Source organism: Natrix helvetica (genome assembly GCF_964273705.1).
Source record: "Natrix helvetica genome assembly, chromosome: 16".
In the NCBI taxonomy this organism is placed as follows: domain Eukaryota; kingdom Metazoa; phylum Chordata; class Lepidosauria; order Squamata; family Natricidae; genus Natrix; species Natrix helvetica.
Window position 1 is genome coordinate 11,715,116 of NC_138563.1, and position 18,281 is coordinate 11,733,396.

Genomic DNA, 18,281 nt, shown 5'->3' on the forward strand with positions numbered 1-18,281 from the left:
GCCCCACCCACCCCCCACCCCCCAAATTGCCTGGCCGGACTGTTTTTTCAGAAGCATTTTTAGAAGGAGCCGCTTCATCGGCCTGGAACCAATGGTAGACAAAAACTGTTAAACAATCTGAGTGTCCGATTTGGGTTTCTTTGACCCTGACCCCAAACGCTTTCCTAAAAAACAGTAGCCTCTCATCCTGACCTTGTGCTCTTAACGCTCGTGAATTCCAGGGGAGATCGCAATCCGGGTTTTCCGAGCCTGCACGGAGCTTGGCATCCGGACAGTGGCGGTCTACTCCGAGCAGGACACGGGGCAGATGCATCGACAGAAGGCAGATGAGGCATATCTGATCGGTCGCGGCCTCCCCCCAGTTCAGGCCTATCTGCACATTCCAGACATCATCAAAGTCGCCAAGGTGAGAAGTCTCCACCTCTGACCCGGGTGGCCAAAGACAAGCAGGTAATTCCCATTGCATGCCCCACAAAGAGCGAAGCAGCAGCCAAGGAGGCCATCCTTCACTTTGGAGTCAGTGTGCTGAAATCATAGATTGGTATGATAGTCATTTGCATGTCTTGACCTCAGACTGGCAAAGTGACGCCTGATCGATCCTTGGGAGACTTCCTGGATCCTCTTTCAGGGAGACTTGTGAGATTTGGTCTCGGGTTGCACTTCCTTATTTGGGGCTGTTGTGCATCTGGAGCTCCACTGGATTCTCCGCTGCTCCTTCAGGAGCAGCTGCAGCCAGGAAGCCTCTGCAGAGTATGGCCAGTTCTGCCAGATATTGGACTGGATGGATCTCTCACTCCTCGGTCACCTTGCATTTAGACTATTGCAGTGACATGGGGCTACCCTTGAAGGCCACACGAAAGGTATTCTTGGTCCAGAATTTGGCAGAGTGATCAGTTCTGGGCAGGTCTCATCATGGCCTCTGCTCCCCTGAGGCTGACCCCCAAAAGCTTCCCCAGGCACGGAGCGTTCTGATAATATTGCTTATCAGCCTCCAACACCTACATGGCTCAGGGCCTCATTATCTGAGGAAGCGCCAAATTCTCAATCAACAAAGGACAAAAATCGAAACGCCGCTAACATCTTGAAGTCTTGTTCATCTAGAGTCAAATATAAGAGTTGGAAGGGATCTTAGAGATCATGTAGTCCAACCTCCTTCCCAGCACACCCTCAAACAGCTCGGAAGCTTCTTGGTCTAATCTATGCATTGGTTGCCAAGGTGCCAATGCTTCTCTTGTAGTTATGAGAGGACCAATGTTTCTGTGTCTACTTATGGCAGAGTATTGTAGCCATTTTTCCTGGTAAAAAGGAAGTTATGTGAATGTGAAAGATTTATACGAGAAGTAGTCCTCTCGTCACTGCAGATTTCTCCTAGCATGAAGGAATTTTACTCAAGTGGAAAAAAAAGAAAAGAGACAGGCAAGCAGCAGGCCTATTTGGGATTAAAGGCTGAGCTAAAATTGACCCAGAATCAAATTGACCCCATGTGTCCAAAGGTGAATGCCCACTGACTGCACTTTCCCTGTACCTAACACTGTCCGTTCAGGTCACGGTGGGAATCGTATGCGCTGGATGCAAAGAGTCTTGCTTACCCTTAAAAATGACAAGGTGATTTCCAGATTATTTTCTCTAGTTCTGAGTTACAAGTTAACTACTGGGAGAGACATTTCTAATCCAGTGGGCCTTGGGCTCCTCCCCAAACAGCTCTTTTTGCATCACTTGGGTACAGACAGATCAATATCATTTCCCAACAGCCGCACAGGCAGAGGAGGGTTAAGAAAGGTGGGCTAGGCACATCCCCTCCTGCTCCTTGGGAACCCCCAAGGACCGGCTCCTTTCCGTGAGAAGATTTGCGTGGTCTGCAGCACATCCAGGAGGATGGAGATTCAGTCCATATTCCAGAGTGGGGAAAAAGCTTCATCTCTTGCTGGATCTCGCCGGCGTTTCTTCCGGCCCTTGTTGGTGCTGCACGACTGGGAGACGTGTGACTTCCTCTCCTCCCCAAAACACTGGCTGACCTGTGAGATGAGAGAGAGAAAGAGCGAGATGAGAGATTTGGAGGAGGAGGTGCAGCACGGCTTTGCTTTTGGGCCCCAGCCCGCACTCCCCCAGGCACGGAGCGTTTTAAGCACAACTTCCACAAGAAATATGTGCGTGAGAGGAGAGCAAGGAGGCTGTGGCAGCTGCTACTCCTCCGACTGTGCAATGATGGCCGTGGGTGATGGCCCTGAGACTGGCTGGGAAGGCCCTCCTTTAAAACAAAATGTTTTTGTTAAGTACACATTAAAAACATTGGACACAGAGCGTTCTTCCTGGCTTTGTCATTTCCATACATATTTTAAAATAACCTGTGGTTGGCTGGGCCCAGCTTCGGCTTCTACCAGCAGCGCCTCCGCGCTTACTCCTGCCCCGCAGCCCAGCCAAGGAAGGAGAGTGCCTCAAAGGCCCTCACTGGGACTCTTTCTTGGGACGAGTATTGGGAGGCGATAGCGGCAGCAGCGGAGGTGATAATGGTGGTGGCAGCAGGGAGCCCTCCGGCCCCACCCCTGCTTCTTGGTCCCGCCACAGTAGCAGCAACAATGAGTATGAGCAGCACTACATCCGCGCTTCCCCCACCCCCCAGTTCCAGGCCCTGTTGCATGCCCACAGCTTGTTCTCTCCCTGTTGCATGCCCACAGCTATGACAACTACAGTACATGGCCCACGCTTTCCCTCAGGACGAGAGAGGAGAGAGACGGGAGAGAGAGAGAGAGACGGGAGAGAGAGAGAGAGACGGGAGAGAGGGAGGGAGGGAGGGAGGGAGGGAGAGAGAGAGAGAGAGAGAGAGAGAGAGAGAGAGAGAGAGAGAGAGATGAGGGATCCTGGTGTCCAAATGGCTCTTTGAGTGTTTAGGATGGCAGAAACAGGCGGCCAAGCTAAGTGCCTGAAGGACCCCACCCCGTCACTGGGAGTCCAAGCGCTTCAGCAAGCTGTGTGCTGGATTCATATTAGTGGTTCGCGGAATTTAAAATTATGAATTTAGTGGTCCCTGAAGTCCGGAAGGTTGGTGACCCCTGCTGTAGAAGAAAGCCTGAGCAGACTTTGGAGCTTTTCCACTCCACTGATGGCTTTTGGTGGAGCGCTTTGGTCTGTATTTGGGGAGAGACCAATATCCTCCCTCTAAATCCTCTCTGGAGCATTAGAGGCCATTCTGGGATGGGATGCTGGGGGGGGGGTGGGGGCTGCAGAGGGAAAGAGCGAGCCTGTTATGCAAGCAGGTACGGTTGACGCAGGTGATCTTGGATTTAAGATGTTGAAAAATTTAAATATGTGGCTTTGCAAAAAGATTTTCAGCATAAAGTTAAGTTTAATTCCGCAGGGGTTTAAACCAGTACCTGCAGGTGATGTTTTTGTATATATATATATATATGTTGGATCTTTTAGACACATTTGCAAGAGAGAAATATCACATGGGCTTTCTAAACAGCCCGTCCAAGTTTAGAAACCTCGGGGCTGCTTTGCTTGAGAGAGCAAAGATTTCCAGCGCTTCCTGCTTTTTCCAGGATAATGCAGTGGACGCGATCCATCCCGGCTACGGCTTCCTCTCCGAGCGAGCTGATTTTGCCAAGGCCTGCCTGGAAGCTGGGGTGTGCTTCATTGGGCCCTCTCCTGAAGTGGTGCGCAAGATGGGGGACAAGGTGGAGGCCCGCGCCATTGCGATTTCTGCTGGTAAGAAGGTTTGCCTCACCAAGCAAGCCGTTCTACGGTGACCGAACTCTGCTTAGCCAGCTCCCCAAGAGGCCCAGAGAGATGGCTTATTGCAGTCCATTGGCTAAGACGGTAAAACGGTCAGTTGTTTCCGTTTCAGCCCTCGGAAATGGCTTCTCTTGTTCAGAGGTCCAGTAGCCCTTTCCAAAATAATCAAGAATTCTACTTTGCCTGCTCAAGAGAGAGAAGCCTCTTTCCCTTTGGACTGATGAGCTGCGGAAACAAAATAGAATTTTCCTGCCTTCTTACATGCAACCTTAAGCTTCTTTCTTGGCATTCTGAGGGACCAGCTTTATAGTCCAGAGAGTTCCAACAAGCAGGCAGATATTGATGCCCCAGCCCTCTAACGTCCATTCTGGAGAAGTCAAATCTGCCCCCATCCCATGTATACCCCCCTCCCATCTGCACCCTGTTAACTTCATTCCAGTTTCCCAGTGGCTGAACGTACACTCAAAATTAAAAACAATGTTAGCCAATTCTCTATGTTCCCAGCCTGGGGAGGAACCCACCCAGCCTCTAATCAATGCCTCTAGCAAGGATATTCCAGCCACTCTTCTGAGGCATCTGTTGCACTTTGCTTGTATATATTTTTGTTTCCTGGTCTGTTCTTCAGAGCAGCTCTGAGCAAGGATTCTGCCCTGTGTTATACATGACAGACCTGTAGACCCTCAAAGGCAGCTGTCTCTTCTCCAGTCCCCTCCTCATCTTGGTTTCTGTCTTCTGGACATGTCCTTCCGGAGGGCCCAAACTGGATGCATTGTGGCCTGAGATACTCAGAACAGAGGGGGCGGGGGGGGGGCGGAGAGGGATGATTGTGCTATCCATCTATTGTTGCTGATTCAGCAACAAATTTCCCTTTCCACCCCCTCATTCTAGTCATGTATAAATATCTTGAACTACACAGGGCCAAGTAAGGACCCCTGCGGAATGCCCCTCGACAATTTCGACCCAGAGGCTGAAGGACAACCTATTTCTTGTCACCTTCTCTGAATTTTGCAGGGAACTTTGCTATTGCTTTGGGAGAATCAGGTTAATGATGCACTTTTATTCCCATGGTCAGCGATACTAGTTGCCCTATTAAAACAGAGCTCAGGTTGTTTTGACATGGTTTATTCTTGGTGCACCCTAAATAAGGAACCATCAAAGAAGAGTCCATAGGGGGCCAAAAATACGTTAACATTTTATCCCCTTCCCAGAATAACACTGGGATGGTGGTGGTGGGAGAGTATCCCCTGAAGCAGAGGCTGTTGATGTGCCATGGTGGCGCAGTGGTTAGAATGCAGTACTGCAGGCTAATTCTGCTGACTTCCGGCAGTTCGATTCTCTTTGATTCTGAGGTTGACTCAGCCTTCCATCCTTCCAAGGTCGGTAAAATGAGGACCCACATTGTTGGAGGCCACATGCTGATTCTTTAAGCTACTTGGAGAAGGCTGTAACGCCTTGTGGTGTGGTTGGCATATAAGTCTGAGCACTATTGCTATGGCTGTTGCAGAGAAGGGCAGGCCTGCTCTGGAGCACTGGAACATACAGCCATGCCTCCTTTTTGAAATACCTGCAACCTGCCTGCTGCATTATCCGTTCCGGACCTTTGCCCAGAACCAACCTCAAGCTGATCATCTGGCATACAACTGTATGGGAGGCTTATATGAGAGGCTAAAGCCAATATTGCAGCAAGGTCACCGTCCTGACCAGCGTTCAGGTGTAATTGGTCTCAGACATAAAATCACCCCCCTTTTAAAAACCGAAGCAAGTGCTCTAGCTATTCAGGTCACCTACCATCTTCTAGCCGCCTCTGTTCTTATCCACCTTTCCCGGTAGCCGCTTCAACCTGTCTGCCGGTAACTACCTGTTGTTAACTCACCTTTGGTGACTGCACCCTGCAGGACAGTCTTTCCCCTTAATCCCTGTTTTAACTGTAGTAAACCAGTAGCCGAAGATTTATGCGTTCAAAGAGCTGTTCTCTTTGAGGGAAAGATCCCAGTTAGCAAACATTTTATTAAGTTGGCTATAGCATAGTTATATATATATATATATTACATTTCCTACATAGCTTTTTAGAAATAAATAAGGTTGATTTAGGAAATGAACAAACCTGAACCTACCTAGTTATTCCTAACATCCTCCTTTCCTTGGGAGTGGTGCTCTTGTACAAAGAGTAGCGTGCTGCTCTTTTGGAGCCTGTGCCTATTTTCCCCCTGCCAATGCTTCATTTCCCCCCACTTTTTCTGCGATTTAATAGCTTCTAAACTAACTCTCCTATGCATCCAAAATATGACTGTTGACACCTGCTAATGTTTGCTGATTTGGCCGTCTTGCAATCTATTTCTGTTATAACCAATGTTGGCTGAAGATCACATTTTCATCCATGATAGTTTCTTGAGCTCCCTTTCATTCATGTTGCTCTTGTTCAAATGGTGATGCTCATTTGGAGTCTGGAGCTTGGATTTAGGCGTCATTGTTCAAAGAGGACAGTGCTGTAACAAATTGGAGCAAGTTCAGAGATGATGAAGGATCTGCACGAGGAAAGGCTAAAGGATCTGGGTAGGATTAGCCTACAGTAACGATGACTCAGGGGAGGCAGCAGCTTTGAAATCGCTCCTTGTTGTCCTTTTTGCTCCAAGTTTACTAATTTCTGGTAGGGAATTTCCATCATTTTGTTGGAGCCGACTTGTTCTGGACCCAGGGCCAATTCAAAGAACAGGAAATGTATCAGTCCCCATTTTGGTAGACCATGGCAAGACCTGGACTGCGGGGGAGACAGGATCCTCTTCATTCTGAGATCTCGGAAGCTTTTGATAGAGGTGATTGCATTTTTGGACTGCTGATGAGAGCTGGGATCTTTCAGTACTTCAGCCAATCGTTGTAGAGCAGCGATGGCGAACCTTTTTTGGCTCGCGTGCCACAAGTGGGGGGGGGGGAGTGCAGGGGTGTCGTGTGCGGGTGTGCCGCACCCATAATGCAACGTGCGACCCCCTCAGTGCACATGCACGCACAACGCGTGACCCCCCCCCCCCATTTTTACATGCTTTTTTCGCCCTCCCAGGCTCCAGAGGCTTTATAGGAGCCTGGGGAGGGCAAAATGAGCCCCCCCCCCCGGAGGCCCTCCGGAGGCTTCAGGGACCGTCTGGAGGCTTCCCTGAAGCCTTCGGAATGCTTAAAATGACCCTCCGAGCAAACGGAGGGTCGTTTTAAGCGTTCCGAAGGCTTCAAGGACCGTCCGGAGGCTTCCCTGACGCCTTCGGAGCGCTTAAAAGCACCCTCCGAGCAAACCGGAAGTCACTCATCACTGTTGTAGTGCCTTAACCTTGGAAAAGGTATGAGAGAGCTGTTAAGGGGGCCTTGGATCACGGCAGTTTTGAGAAAGGAACTCATCATAATCTCACCTTGGTTTGGTTTAACGTAAGAGAGGAAAGAGAGAAATTTGGAAATGAGGCCTTCAGGGTTCTGCTAATTTTCCTTAGTAAGGATGCTAATCTTGTAGGTGATTTTGAGTTTTTCTTACACCTTCCTCAAGATCAGCTTCGTGTTTCCTTACTTCTTCTGCTCCTTCTGAGGGACAGTTCCAGGAGACGGGTGGACGGGACAAAGCAATAGGCCCGGAAGTGGCCTTGGGGACAGGGGTTCCTTAATCCTCCCCCCCCTCCCCCCCCTCCCCCAGACACTCCCTTGTCAGGGCTCCCAGTGAGACACAGTCCAGGCGCTGTCGGGCTCAGTGGGACTCCTCTTTGCCCCTCAGGAGTGCCTGTGGTCCCCGGGACAGACGCCCCCATCTCCTCTCTGAATGAGGCGCAGGAGTTCTCGCAGGCGTACGGCTTTCCCATCATCTTCAAGGCTGCCTATGGCGGAGGAGGACGGGGCATGAGAGTTGTGCGCAGCTACGAGGTAGGGCTTGTGGCTCCGCATTGCAGGGCCTTGAACTCAGGGAAGAAGCTGGGGCCAGGCAGGCTATGTCACGGGGCGCCTGCCCATGTTTGTGTCAGAAGCCCCCACAAAACTAATTGAAAGGTGGTTCTTCTTCGACAGGATTTGTTGGTGACAAAAACCGTTGCCCATTGGATTGGCCCCAAATAATGCAGCCTTTGAGGTGGCTCCTTTCTTGTCCCCGGATGGGCCAGAAATATTTGGGGGCATCCCCAGCTGGGGGACAGGAGGGTCTTCGCTGAGGATGGGGTGTCAAGCCAGGGTGATCCCTTTTCTCTGGGCAGGAGCTGGAAGAGAACTACACCCGGGCGTTCTCTGAGGCCCTCTCTGCTTTTGGCAATGGTGCTCTCTTCGTGGAGAAGTTCGTGGAGAAGCCAAGACACATCGAAGTCCAGATTTTGGGTATGGAACGAAATAGTCGCCCGTCCTTTCTTTGCCTGGAGGGTAGCAGTGAAAGATGACTTCTTAACCTGAGAACGGTGGATGGAGAAATAAATATTTGATTGAAGATTATCGTATTTTACAGAGTATAAGACACACCTTCTCCCCCGAAAAAGAGGGTGAAAATCTGGGTGCGTCTTAAACACCGAATACAGCATTTTTGGCCTCCCAAAACCCTGTCTCCCCCTTTGCAAAAATGGAAGTGCAGAGGGTTTGGGCAGCTTATAAACTGCTCCTGGGGGCTGGGGAGGACAGAAATGAGCAGGAAACAGGCCATTTTCTCCCGTTCTTCCCCACCCAGCCCCCAGGAACACTCTACAAGCCTCCCAATGCCTTTGCATGCCCTGTGTTTTTTGTTTTTTTGTTTGCAAAAAAACAGTCCTGTTTTCATGAAAAGCAGGCCTTTTTTTGGTTGTTTCCGCCCCCCCCCCCAGCCCCCAAGAGCACTCTACAAGCCTCCCAAAGCCTATGCATGCCCTGTTTTTTGCAAAAAAGGGCCTGTTTTCATGAACATCTGGCCTTTTTTTGGTTGTTTTTTGCCCCCCCCCCCAGCCCCCAAGAGCACTCTACAAGCCTCCCAATGCCTATGCATGCCCTGTTTTTCACAAAAAAACAAGTGCGTGCAGAGGGTTTGGGAGGTCTGCAGAGTGCAAAAACTTTTTTTTTTAAATTTACCTCTTCAAAATCTTGGTGCGTCTTATACTCCTGTACGTTCGATAGTCCAAAAAATACAGTATATGAGAAGAAGATTAATTTTGCTGCAATCAAAAGAAACATAGCATGTTTATTATGGTTATTGACTAGAAAAGTAAATAACTTATTTATACCAAGCCTTCTGACTACAGAAATATACTGGCCTGATAATCTATGAGTTTAATAATTTGAGTGATCAAGTTGCAGCTTTTAATAAGAGAAAAGGGAATTGTGGGGTTTGGCAGGGAATCCCTTCTTCGATATAAGCAGGTCAGGCGGACCCATCCTGCCAAGGGAGCCTTCCCAGTGCAGAGAGCTTGCCTGCTTAGCCTCCGCCTTGGCCCGGCTTCATCTTTGGCCCTGTTTCTCCTCCTCGGCAGGTGACCGGCATGGGAATGTGTTGCACCTGTATGAGAGGGATTGCTCCATCCAGCGACGGCACCAGAAAGTGGTGGAAATCGCCCCTGCCGCCCACCTCGACTCCCAGCTGCGCTCTAAACTCACTGCTGACGCCGTCCGCCTCGCCAAACAGGTGAGGGACGGCAAGCAGCCCAGCCACTTGGGGGTGGGGGGCCCCAGGGGTCAGCAAGGACCTCCCTAGCTAGAGACCACGGTGCCCCTGAGCAAAGGGATGGGATTCCCCAGTCTTTGTACTGCTCAGCCTGGCCTTTTGGGGGCAGAGAACAGGAGATCCACTTTCCTGGGTCAGTTTGGCAAAAACTGACCAGAGGCTTGAGATGGCCATGGAAGAATCTTCATGGCCTACTCAGATCTGGCTCCTTTCTGTGCAAATAGCTCTCAGCAAGCGGTAGCTCTGCTTTTCCGGTCCCCATCTGCCAATATTGTTCTGAACTGCTGGAGGCCGGCTAGAAAAAGAGAAAAAATCCACTTTGTGGAATTCATCTCACCGCCTGCATCACAGATTTCTGTCAGAACCTCTTCCTCTATTGTAACGTTCTCTTCGGCCTGGAACATGGAGTGCTGCCCGTATTCATATGTGAGATTTCTGTGTGTGCCACTGAAGTCCACTTACTGCCTTCTTTTTGCAGGTTGGATATGAGAATGCTGGCACGGTGGAGTTCTTGTTGGACAAACATGGCAAGCATTACTTCATTGAGGTCAATTCCCGGCTTCAGGTTGAGCACACGGTGACAGAAGAGATCACAGAGTAAGTGGCTCTCTCTTCCTCCCCCCCCCCCCGAGGTTTTGTTGTTAGCCAGTGTTTAAGATTCTGAGGTGCTTTCTGGTGATCTGGAGTGCCCTGGCTGCCCTTCATTTGGGGGAGCAATCAGGCCCAGCCGTAGAAGGTGAAAAGGGAGCAGAAGAAAACATTTTTCTCCTGCTGGTATTCTAAGAAGGGAAAATGAAGATGAAGATGGAGAAGCATTTGAAGACATGCCCTGCAGTGGTGATGGCCTCTTCCTACCTGAGAACAAGAAGACCTGCCCGGGGGGGGGGGGGGGGGAAGGCCAGGATGGTGCCTCCTGAGCGGCCACAGGGCGTTATAAGAAGGCAGGGAGGGAGGAAATGAGAGGGAACACGGGTTGACTGGAGCTCCAGGCTTGGGTAGCATGGTGGCTTCTAAAAGAAAAGACCATGGGGATGCCAAAGAGCTTTCAGTTCAGTGAGGCTAAACAGCTACACCAGATCATCACAGATGGTATCGGAAGGAAGCTCAACTTCTCGTAGTGGGAAATTCTTCCATTTTCACAGAAGGGAACTGGAGAGGCAAAGAAGTCGCCTGCGGATCAAGGCTGGCTTTGCAAGTGGCACCCAGAGCAGCGATTTGGGTTCAGGCTTTGAGTGATCTGAATGACGGCCTTCTAGCACGGGATGGGCTCCCCCTCGCAGAGTTTGGAAGAGGAGGACTTTAGGTAGAGTCCCCCAGGGATTTTGGAGAGGGGACCCTGAAGCAAGGACTTCTGCGCTGAAGAAATGGGGTGTTGCTGAAATGGGGCCTCTTAAGCCACTCAAAGGCAAATGAAAAAGATTGTGAACCTGATTGTCAACACGTCAGTGCACAGAGTGTGGACATAAACAACGTGAGCTTCAGATCCTCGTGATAACAACGTCATCCATTCAACCGTGTCCAACTCTTGGCAATTCTCTGGGCCAGGTCTCTGGGCCAGGTTTCTCCACCTCTTCCGATCTTGGGCTGCTTCTTTGAGTTGTTCCGTGCTCTGATGCGGTCCAGAAGAGAAAACATGGCTTTGGGCAAAAAATGGAGGTCTGGTGAGATGATTGCTAGGATCAGAACCGATGCTGCCAAAGGACACCATCTCACCAGCCCAAGATCGGAAGAGCAATGGGTGGAAACTAATCAAGGAGAGAAGCAACTTACAACTAAGGAGAAATTTCCTGACAGTTGAAACAGTTAATAAGTGGAACAACTTGCCTCCATGTTGTGAATGCTCCAACACTGGAAGTTTATAAGAAGATGTTGGATAACCATTTGTCTGAAGTGGTGTAGTGGTGCCTAAGCAGGGGGTTGGACTAGAAGACCTCCAAGGTCCCTTCCAACTCCGTTATTCTATTCTCTATGGCAGCCCCTCAAATATTGGAAGACTGCTATCATGTCTCCCCTGGTCCTTCTCTTCATTAGACTAGCCAGGCCCTGATCCTGCATATGTTTTAGCCAATGGTGAAATTCATTTTTTTTAAAACTACAGGTTCTGTGGGCGTGGCTTGGTGGGCGTTGCAGGTGAAGGATGTTGCAAAATCCCCATCCCCTTCCCCACTTGGGGGCTAGCCAGAGGTGGGATTTGCCGGTTCTCCGAACTACTCAAAATTTCCACTACCTGTTCTCCAGAACCTGTCAGAACCTGCTGGATTTCACCCCTGGTTTTAGCCTCCAGTCTTCTAATCATCCTGGTTGCTCTTCTTTGCACTTTTTTCTAGAGTTTCAACATCTTTTTTATAGTGTAGTCACCAAAACTGGATGCCGTATTCTAGGTGTGGCCCTACGCTTTATAAAGTGGTATTAGTACTCCACTTGATCTTGACTGTATCCCTCTATTAATGCAACCTGGGATTGCATTGGCTTTTCTGGCTGCCCCCATACACTGTTTGTTCATGTGTAACTGGTTGCCCACTAAGACTCCGAGATCCCTCTCACATGGGAGCAATTTCCTGACACAATTAGAACAATTGTGTCTCACAATGAGAGCAATTAATCAGTTTCCCTTCAGAAATTATGGGTGCTCCGTAACTGGAGGGGTTCAGGAAGAGACTGGCCAGCCATAGTATAGAGTCTCCTGCTTGGGGGGGGGGGGTTGGACTAGAAGACCTCCAGGGTCCCTTCTAACCCTGTTATTCTATGTTCGATGGTTCATCTTCAGATGCGCAGTTTTGCCTCACCGGAGAAGGCTGCAGTCCTCCGAAAGCCAAGTTTGTTGAGCTCCCTGTGCCCATTTAAGATGGTGTCCTGTGTTCTCCAGCCGCCATTTGTAGGGCACAGCTGCAGTGCTCTCTGCTGCCGTAGGTTGGTCTCAACTGCGCTCTCATGTGCTTTGCAGTGTTGATCTTGTCCATGCCCAAATCCACATCGCTGAGGGGAAGAGCCTGCCAGAGCTGGGCCTGAAGCAGGAGAATGTGCGCATCAACGGCTGTGCCATCCAGTGTCGCGTGACGACCGAGGATCCTGCTCGTGGGTTCCAGCCAGACACAGGCCGGATTGAGGTAGGAGGAGGAGGCGGCAGTACCAGTTCTCTGTCCCCAAAATCTGTGCCATGGAGAGGATAGCAGGGTGAACAGAAGGGCCCCAGGCATCGTAAAGAGGTCTCCATCACTCATTCTGAGTGAAAGGTATTTCTGCCTTTCGTTTGATTGAGCTGCAATTTTAATATTCAATAAAAACGCAGACTTGAATCAGTCAGGCATAAAATCTACCCTCATAATGACGATGGGAAGAATAATATAAATGTGCTTGATGTGGTACAAGCTGCAAACTTTCCAATATCGTTAGCCAATCAAAGATGAGTTGGCAGAAGTCCCAGTCTGGCTGTGCTCACCTGCCCTGCCCTAGAGAATTCCCACTTCTGCCCAGGTGCCAGCTACTTCCTGGGTGACAGATTCTGCCAGTCTGGCTCAGCCCAGAGCTCCTGGCAGTATCACTCGTCCTCTCTGCCAGCTTTTAAACCGCACCATCGGGAGAGTGTGTGACTTTTTGAGATGTTCCCAACTCCCTGCACTTCCTTTGACTGCAGACTATCAGAAAATTATAAATAAAATTAATTTCTTCCTGCACAGCTTAAAGGAAGGATGGAATACTGAGGGATTCACATTTGTACAGAGTGGTAAAACATTAGATTTATGGGGCACAGAAAAATACATCGAGCATCTTCCTAAGTCGCTGAGCAAATTTGTATCTGCACAATTTTCTGGAGCAAATGTTCATTTACGTGCACTCGCCTTCACATTTCTGGAACATATAAACTGGAATCGGAGACTATTTGGGGGAATAGCAAATTCCTCCTTTCTCAGCCTCTGTCAATGACTTGTTTGTCCAGTCATCTCAAGTTTTAAAAGATTGCTGGGGGGTTCTGCATTTCAGGGAGACCCTCAAACTGGAGAGGGACGCAATTAAACTGAGTCCTGGGTGGCATCAATCAGCTCTTGGCTTCTCATGAAGGGGGAGTTTCTGCCCACCCGACAGTTGCTCTGGTTCTCCTCCCAATCGTATTCAGTCATTTCTGTATTTCTAGCCTTTTTTTTTTGATCTTTTGGCCCAGCAAAATCACACGGGAGGGCTTGTGACGGCCATTTTGGGTGCTCCTCTTTCCAGAAGCCGCCAGTGCCTTGTCTCTGCCCCCTGCAAGTGCAGCAGCCTCCCCTGTGGTGCCCTGCAGAGTGGGTGGCATAGAACCTGCAGGGCCTCCTGTAGAAGGTGGGGCTGGGTCCTCCTTCCCCTCCAGCCCAATCTGGTCCCTTCTTGTTTTCCTGAAGGGGCAGCGGGAGTTTGGGTTCTGGGGGATGAATCCCGGCAGTGCTGTCTTTGCAATGGAAAATAGAAAGTGTTTGCTTTGTGCCTGGTGCTGCCTGCCCCTCATCAACCATCAGCTGCTGCTCTTTTGTTGTTGGGGGTGGGGGGTATGTATTCAAGCCACTCACTACCCCAAAGCTCAGCTCTGTCTGCCCTGGCTGCTTTGCCCAGCATGGCGTTTTGCAGAGTCTGGGCAAAACCACTCGTGGGGTTTCCTAGCACTTTGCAGGTCAACTGTCTCAGTTGCCCCCATCATGGTTGACTTCCAGCCTCAGGACCGCTGACTCACTCCGCACTGCAGGGTTTTTTTTTATGGGGCAGGTGGAGGCACAGTTGGGTCAGGCTCTTCTGCCAGCCCAGGCCCTTTTTTTCTGCCCCTCATCTTCAACCAGCTCTTTTTCTGTAGGTCTCAGGATACTAGGCTTGGCCCGCCTCCCTCCTCTTTTCCTCCCTCCCTCCTGTTTACTCTTCAAGTAGCTCTGCCTTCCTCCATCTCTTTCTCTCATTCTCAGGAAGAGAAGCTTGATTGCAAACAAGATCTTGTGAAGGTTAGATCCAGGAAAGTATAGACCTATCAGCCTGACCTCAATACCAGGGAAGATTCTGGAAAAGATAATCAAGCAATGAATTAGCGAACACCTAGAAGTAAACAAAATAATAGCCAAAAGCCAACATGGGTTTGTCAAAAATAGATCATGCCAGACTAATGTTACTGCATTCTTCGACAAAGTGACAAAATTAGTGGACCAGAGGAATGCCGTTGATATAGTTTACTTGGACTTCAGCATGGCATTTGATAAAGTAGACCATAACCTACTACTAGATAAAGTAGAAGAATGTGGATTAGACAGCATCACCACCAGATGGATTCGTAACTGGCTGACCAATTGCACTCAACATGTAGTCCTCAATGGAACTGCATCTACATGGAGGGAGGTATGCAGTGGAGTACCCCAAGGCTCTGTTTTGGGCCCAGTACTCTTCAACATCTTCATCAATGATTTGGACGAGGGAATAGATGGGGAACTCATCAAATTTGCAGATGACACCAAGCTGGGCACGAATAGCCAACACTCCAGAAGATAGGCTAAAGATACAGAATGATCTTGACAAACTTGAACATTGGGCACTATCTAATAAAATGAAATTCAATGGTGAAAAGAGTCAGGTTCTACATTTAGGCAAGAAAAGCGAAATGCACAGGTACAGTATAGGTGGGACCTTGCTCAATAGTAGTAACTGTGAAAGGGATCTTGAAGTCCTAGTGGACAACCATTTAAATAGGAGCCAGCCGTTTGCAGCAGCTGCCAAAAAAGCCAACACAGTTCTAGGCTGCATCAACAGAGGGATAGAATCAAGATCATGTGAAGGGTTAATACCATTTTATAATTCCTTGGTAAGGCCACACTTGGAATACTGCATTCAGTTTTGGTCACCACGATGTAGAAAAGATGTGGAGACTCTAGAAAGAGTGCAGAGAAGAGCAACAAAGAGGATTAGGGGATTGGAAACTAAAACATAGGAAGAACGGTTGCAGGAACTGGGTATGTCTAGCTTAAGAGAAAGAAGGACTAGGGGAGACATGATAGCAGTTTTCCAATATCTCAGGGGTTGCCACAGAGAAGAGGGAGTCAAACTATTCTCCAAAGCACCTGAGGGTAGAACAAGAAGCAATGGAGGGAAACTAATCAAGGAGAGAAGCAACTTAGAACTGAGGAGAAACTTCCTGACAGTGAGAACAATTAATCAGTGGAACAGAAGTTGCCTTCAGAAGTTGTGAATGCCCCAACACTGGAAGTCTTTAAGGAGATGTTGGATAGCCATTTGTCTGAAACGGTATAAGGTTTCCTGCCTAGGCAGGGGGTCGGATGTCCAAGGTCCCTTCCAAGTCTGCTATTGTATTGTATTGTGTTATTATGCTGCCACCCCTAGAATAATATGTGTGCTCTTCTCTTCCTTTCTTCCTGCTTGCAAAATATCTCTGTCCCTCCGACAGCCATTTGGTGCATACAAAGCCCAATGAAGTGGTTTATAATCCAGGACAGCTGGTGGGATGATGTTTTTACGTAATTTTATCTTTGGGCGGAGCATGCGTCCCCCTCCATTTCTTAGTATTGAAGTTAGTGGAAAGGCAGCCTGGAGAGCCCGTTGCCTGACTCCCTGGTGGCCAAGGGGACCCTGAGCTCTCTGGGCCTTCCCAGACTCTGGAAATGTAGGGATTTGCCTCTCCCCCTCCCCAAACGGAAGTTGTCCCGGGAAGAGCCTGGGGGCCCAAGAGCCTCCTGCTCCCTTCTTGGTGGGAGCAGGGCCCCACTTGAGCCTTAATAATCTTAATGGGCAGATGCAGTTCCAGGTTGCTTCCTTCCTCCCTCTCCGTCAAGCCTCCCGCTCCTTTGCCAGTCTCCCCAGCTCACTGATAACGGTTTGCAATTAAAGATAAATTTAGAATAAAGTTGTTTCTCTTTTCTGTCTTCTTCTTCCAAACTCAAAGGGATGAGAGCCCGAGAAAGTGAAGAAAAGGAGCTTAGGATGCCCCTTTGCCTTTCATTATCACTGATCTTTGGGGAGGATAATGCCAGGCTGCCTCTGCTTGTTTCCTGCTTGCAAGGGCACCATCTGTCCAGGTGTTCTTCCAGCAAAGAGGCTGCTGCTGTTTGAAATCCTATCCTTTGCCTGAACCCCCTTTGGCCTTCTGCCCACCAGCCCCGGCCCTGCACCTCCAGTTCAGGGAGGACATTCGTGGCAGCCTTTGTACCCCATCTCATCTCCCCTCCCCCCTCCCCCCATCTTCTGCCTTGCAAGCTTAAGCAGTTTCTCCCTAGAGCTTGACGCCAGCCTTCTCATCCCCCTGGCAGTTCTCCTCCGGAACCCAGCCCAGCTTCTCCCATGGTCAGGACACAGGATGTGAAAGCATCTTGCCCACGCTCAGCTGGTGGCGTACTCACCCTGATGCCACTGAGCAGGTCTCCTAGCAGGGAGGTCAACATGCCTTTGCATTTCCCTGTTCTTACCCAGAAGCAGGACTTTGCTGATGGTCTGGTAAATAGAGATTCCCCACCCCACCCCCGGTGTTAGCCAATCCCCTCTGCTTGATATCGCCCATACATTTCCTAAGCCCCCCTTGCGACCGATTCTTTGCAGAAACAAGGGCTGAAGACAGAGAGGGCATTTGGTGCCTCTGTCCGGGATGTAGCTGTAGCAATGTCTCTCTGGACCAGAAGGGCATCAGGGGAAGCTTTGTCTCCTGAGATCCAGACGCTTGGCATCTCTACCTCCTGTTGACCAAAACCCCTCTCTCCATCACTGAATGCCTCCTTCCGCCTCTTCTCTTTGGCACCTTGGGCTTCCTTGGCACCGCTGAGTGGATTGCTGCCGCTCTTGCTGCTTTTGCAAGTTCTGCCAGGGGGAAAAACCTTTGGAAGGACCTTAGTGCATCCCCAAAGAAACTGTGGGTTGTTATTTGGTTCCATGGGCAGCCAAGGCTTGGCCTGGTTTATGAGGGATTGGGGTGGGATTAGCTGTCCTCCTGCCCCTAACTCTGTCCCATCTTTCAATGTAGGGCTTCAAAAAAATTAACCTCTCTTTCTCACCCTCACCTTTCCCACTTGAACAGTTACATGTTGGCAGCTGAAACAGAATCTGACTTTGTTTTCAATAAATACAGATGCGAAGAAGTTGCTCTTCAGAAGTTTTTTTCTGAATGGATAACCAATCGAACAGCAGCTAATTGACAGCTTGAAAAGGAGTTAGATTAGCTGCTCTTGGAAATAGTAAAGAAGCAGCTGCAAATCAGATTTCATTAAATCAGCATGCCCCCTGCAGGTTCTTGAGAGGAGGCAATTCAGTCGCATTAGATAACCATCCAGTTTTCAGGGTTCCAAATAGCATCCATAGCATTTTATCTTGCCTCCTCCTCCTCCTGGGAGTGATGGTCCCTTGAAGGAAGGACAGTTGCCTTGGGGGCTAAGGCACAGGGAGCCAGCAGCTGAGGTGTCGTCCCCCCCCCCCCCGGTACTCCTCAGCATGGATCTGAAAAGGTCTGGGTGAGCAGGAGAGCCAAATGAAAATGGAGACGGGTCACTAGGCCAGGTCTAAGGCTCCAGGCATGCTGTCCTCCATTGTGTTTGCCATTCCCCGCCCCCCCCCCGCCCCCCGGCTGCATCTACTCCTCCAAGAGGCAAATTAAGATGACGGCAGGAAACTAGGACTTTGTCCCAGTCCGATGTTACTTTCATTATTATATTGTTAGCCTTGAGTTGGTTGGATTCACACAACACACCAGACAAACAAGGTTAATGCTTAGCGCGATGTCGAAACCCAGCCCTATTTTCTCTTTGCCAAAGGCCATCCTCTTTCTGACTGATGCTCTCTTCTGCTTCTCCTGGTAAATATTATGAGAAAAGAATACCGGAAATGGCTGGAGAGAGGAGGAGAAGGAAACCAGAAGTTGATAGACTGGGGGGGGGGAGGGAGTAGGTAGACAAAAAAGGCCCCTCCCCCA

At 49.6% G+C, this 18,281-nt stretch overlaps 2 protein-coding genes across 5 annotated transcripts in view; both read left to right on the forward strand.

The window, feature by feature from the left end:
• Window positions 1-11,494, forward strand: part of HAPLN2 (hyaluronan and proteoglycan link protein 2) — a 117,302-nt gene extending 105,808 nt beyond the window's left edge. Inside the window, exon 7 of the transcript XR_014176567.1 lies at window positions 11,469-11,494. The gene's annotated coding sequence lies outside the window, so the exon portion shown is untranslated. The remainder of the gene's footprint in view (window positions 1-11,468) is intronic.
• Window positions 1-18,281, forward strand: part of PC (pyruvate carboxylase) — a 128,176-nt gene that overhangs the window by 57,861 nt on the left and 52,034 nt on the right. For all 4 annotated transcript variants that reach the window (XM_081967827.1, XM_081967825.1, XM_081967826.1 and 1 more), the window contains exons 4-10: window positions 222-406; window positions 3,540-3,705; window positions 7,481-7,626; window positions 7,950-8,067; window positions 9,180-9,331; window positions 9,849-9,967; window positions 12,315-12,477. In XM_081967827.1, the coding sequence (XP_081823953.1) occupies window positions 222-406; window positions 3,540-3,705; window positions 7,481-7,626; window positions 7,950-8,067; window positions 9,180-9,331; window positions 9,849-9,967; window positions 12,315-12,477 (1,049 nt within the window). The remainder of the gene's footprint in view (window positions 1-221; window positions 407-3,539; window positions 3,706-7,480; window positions 7,627-7,949; window positions 8,068-9,179; window positions 9,332-9,848; window positions 9,968-12,314; window positions 12,478-18,281) is intronic.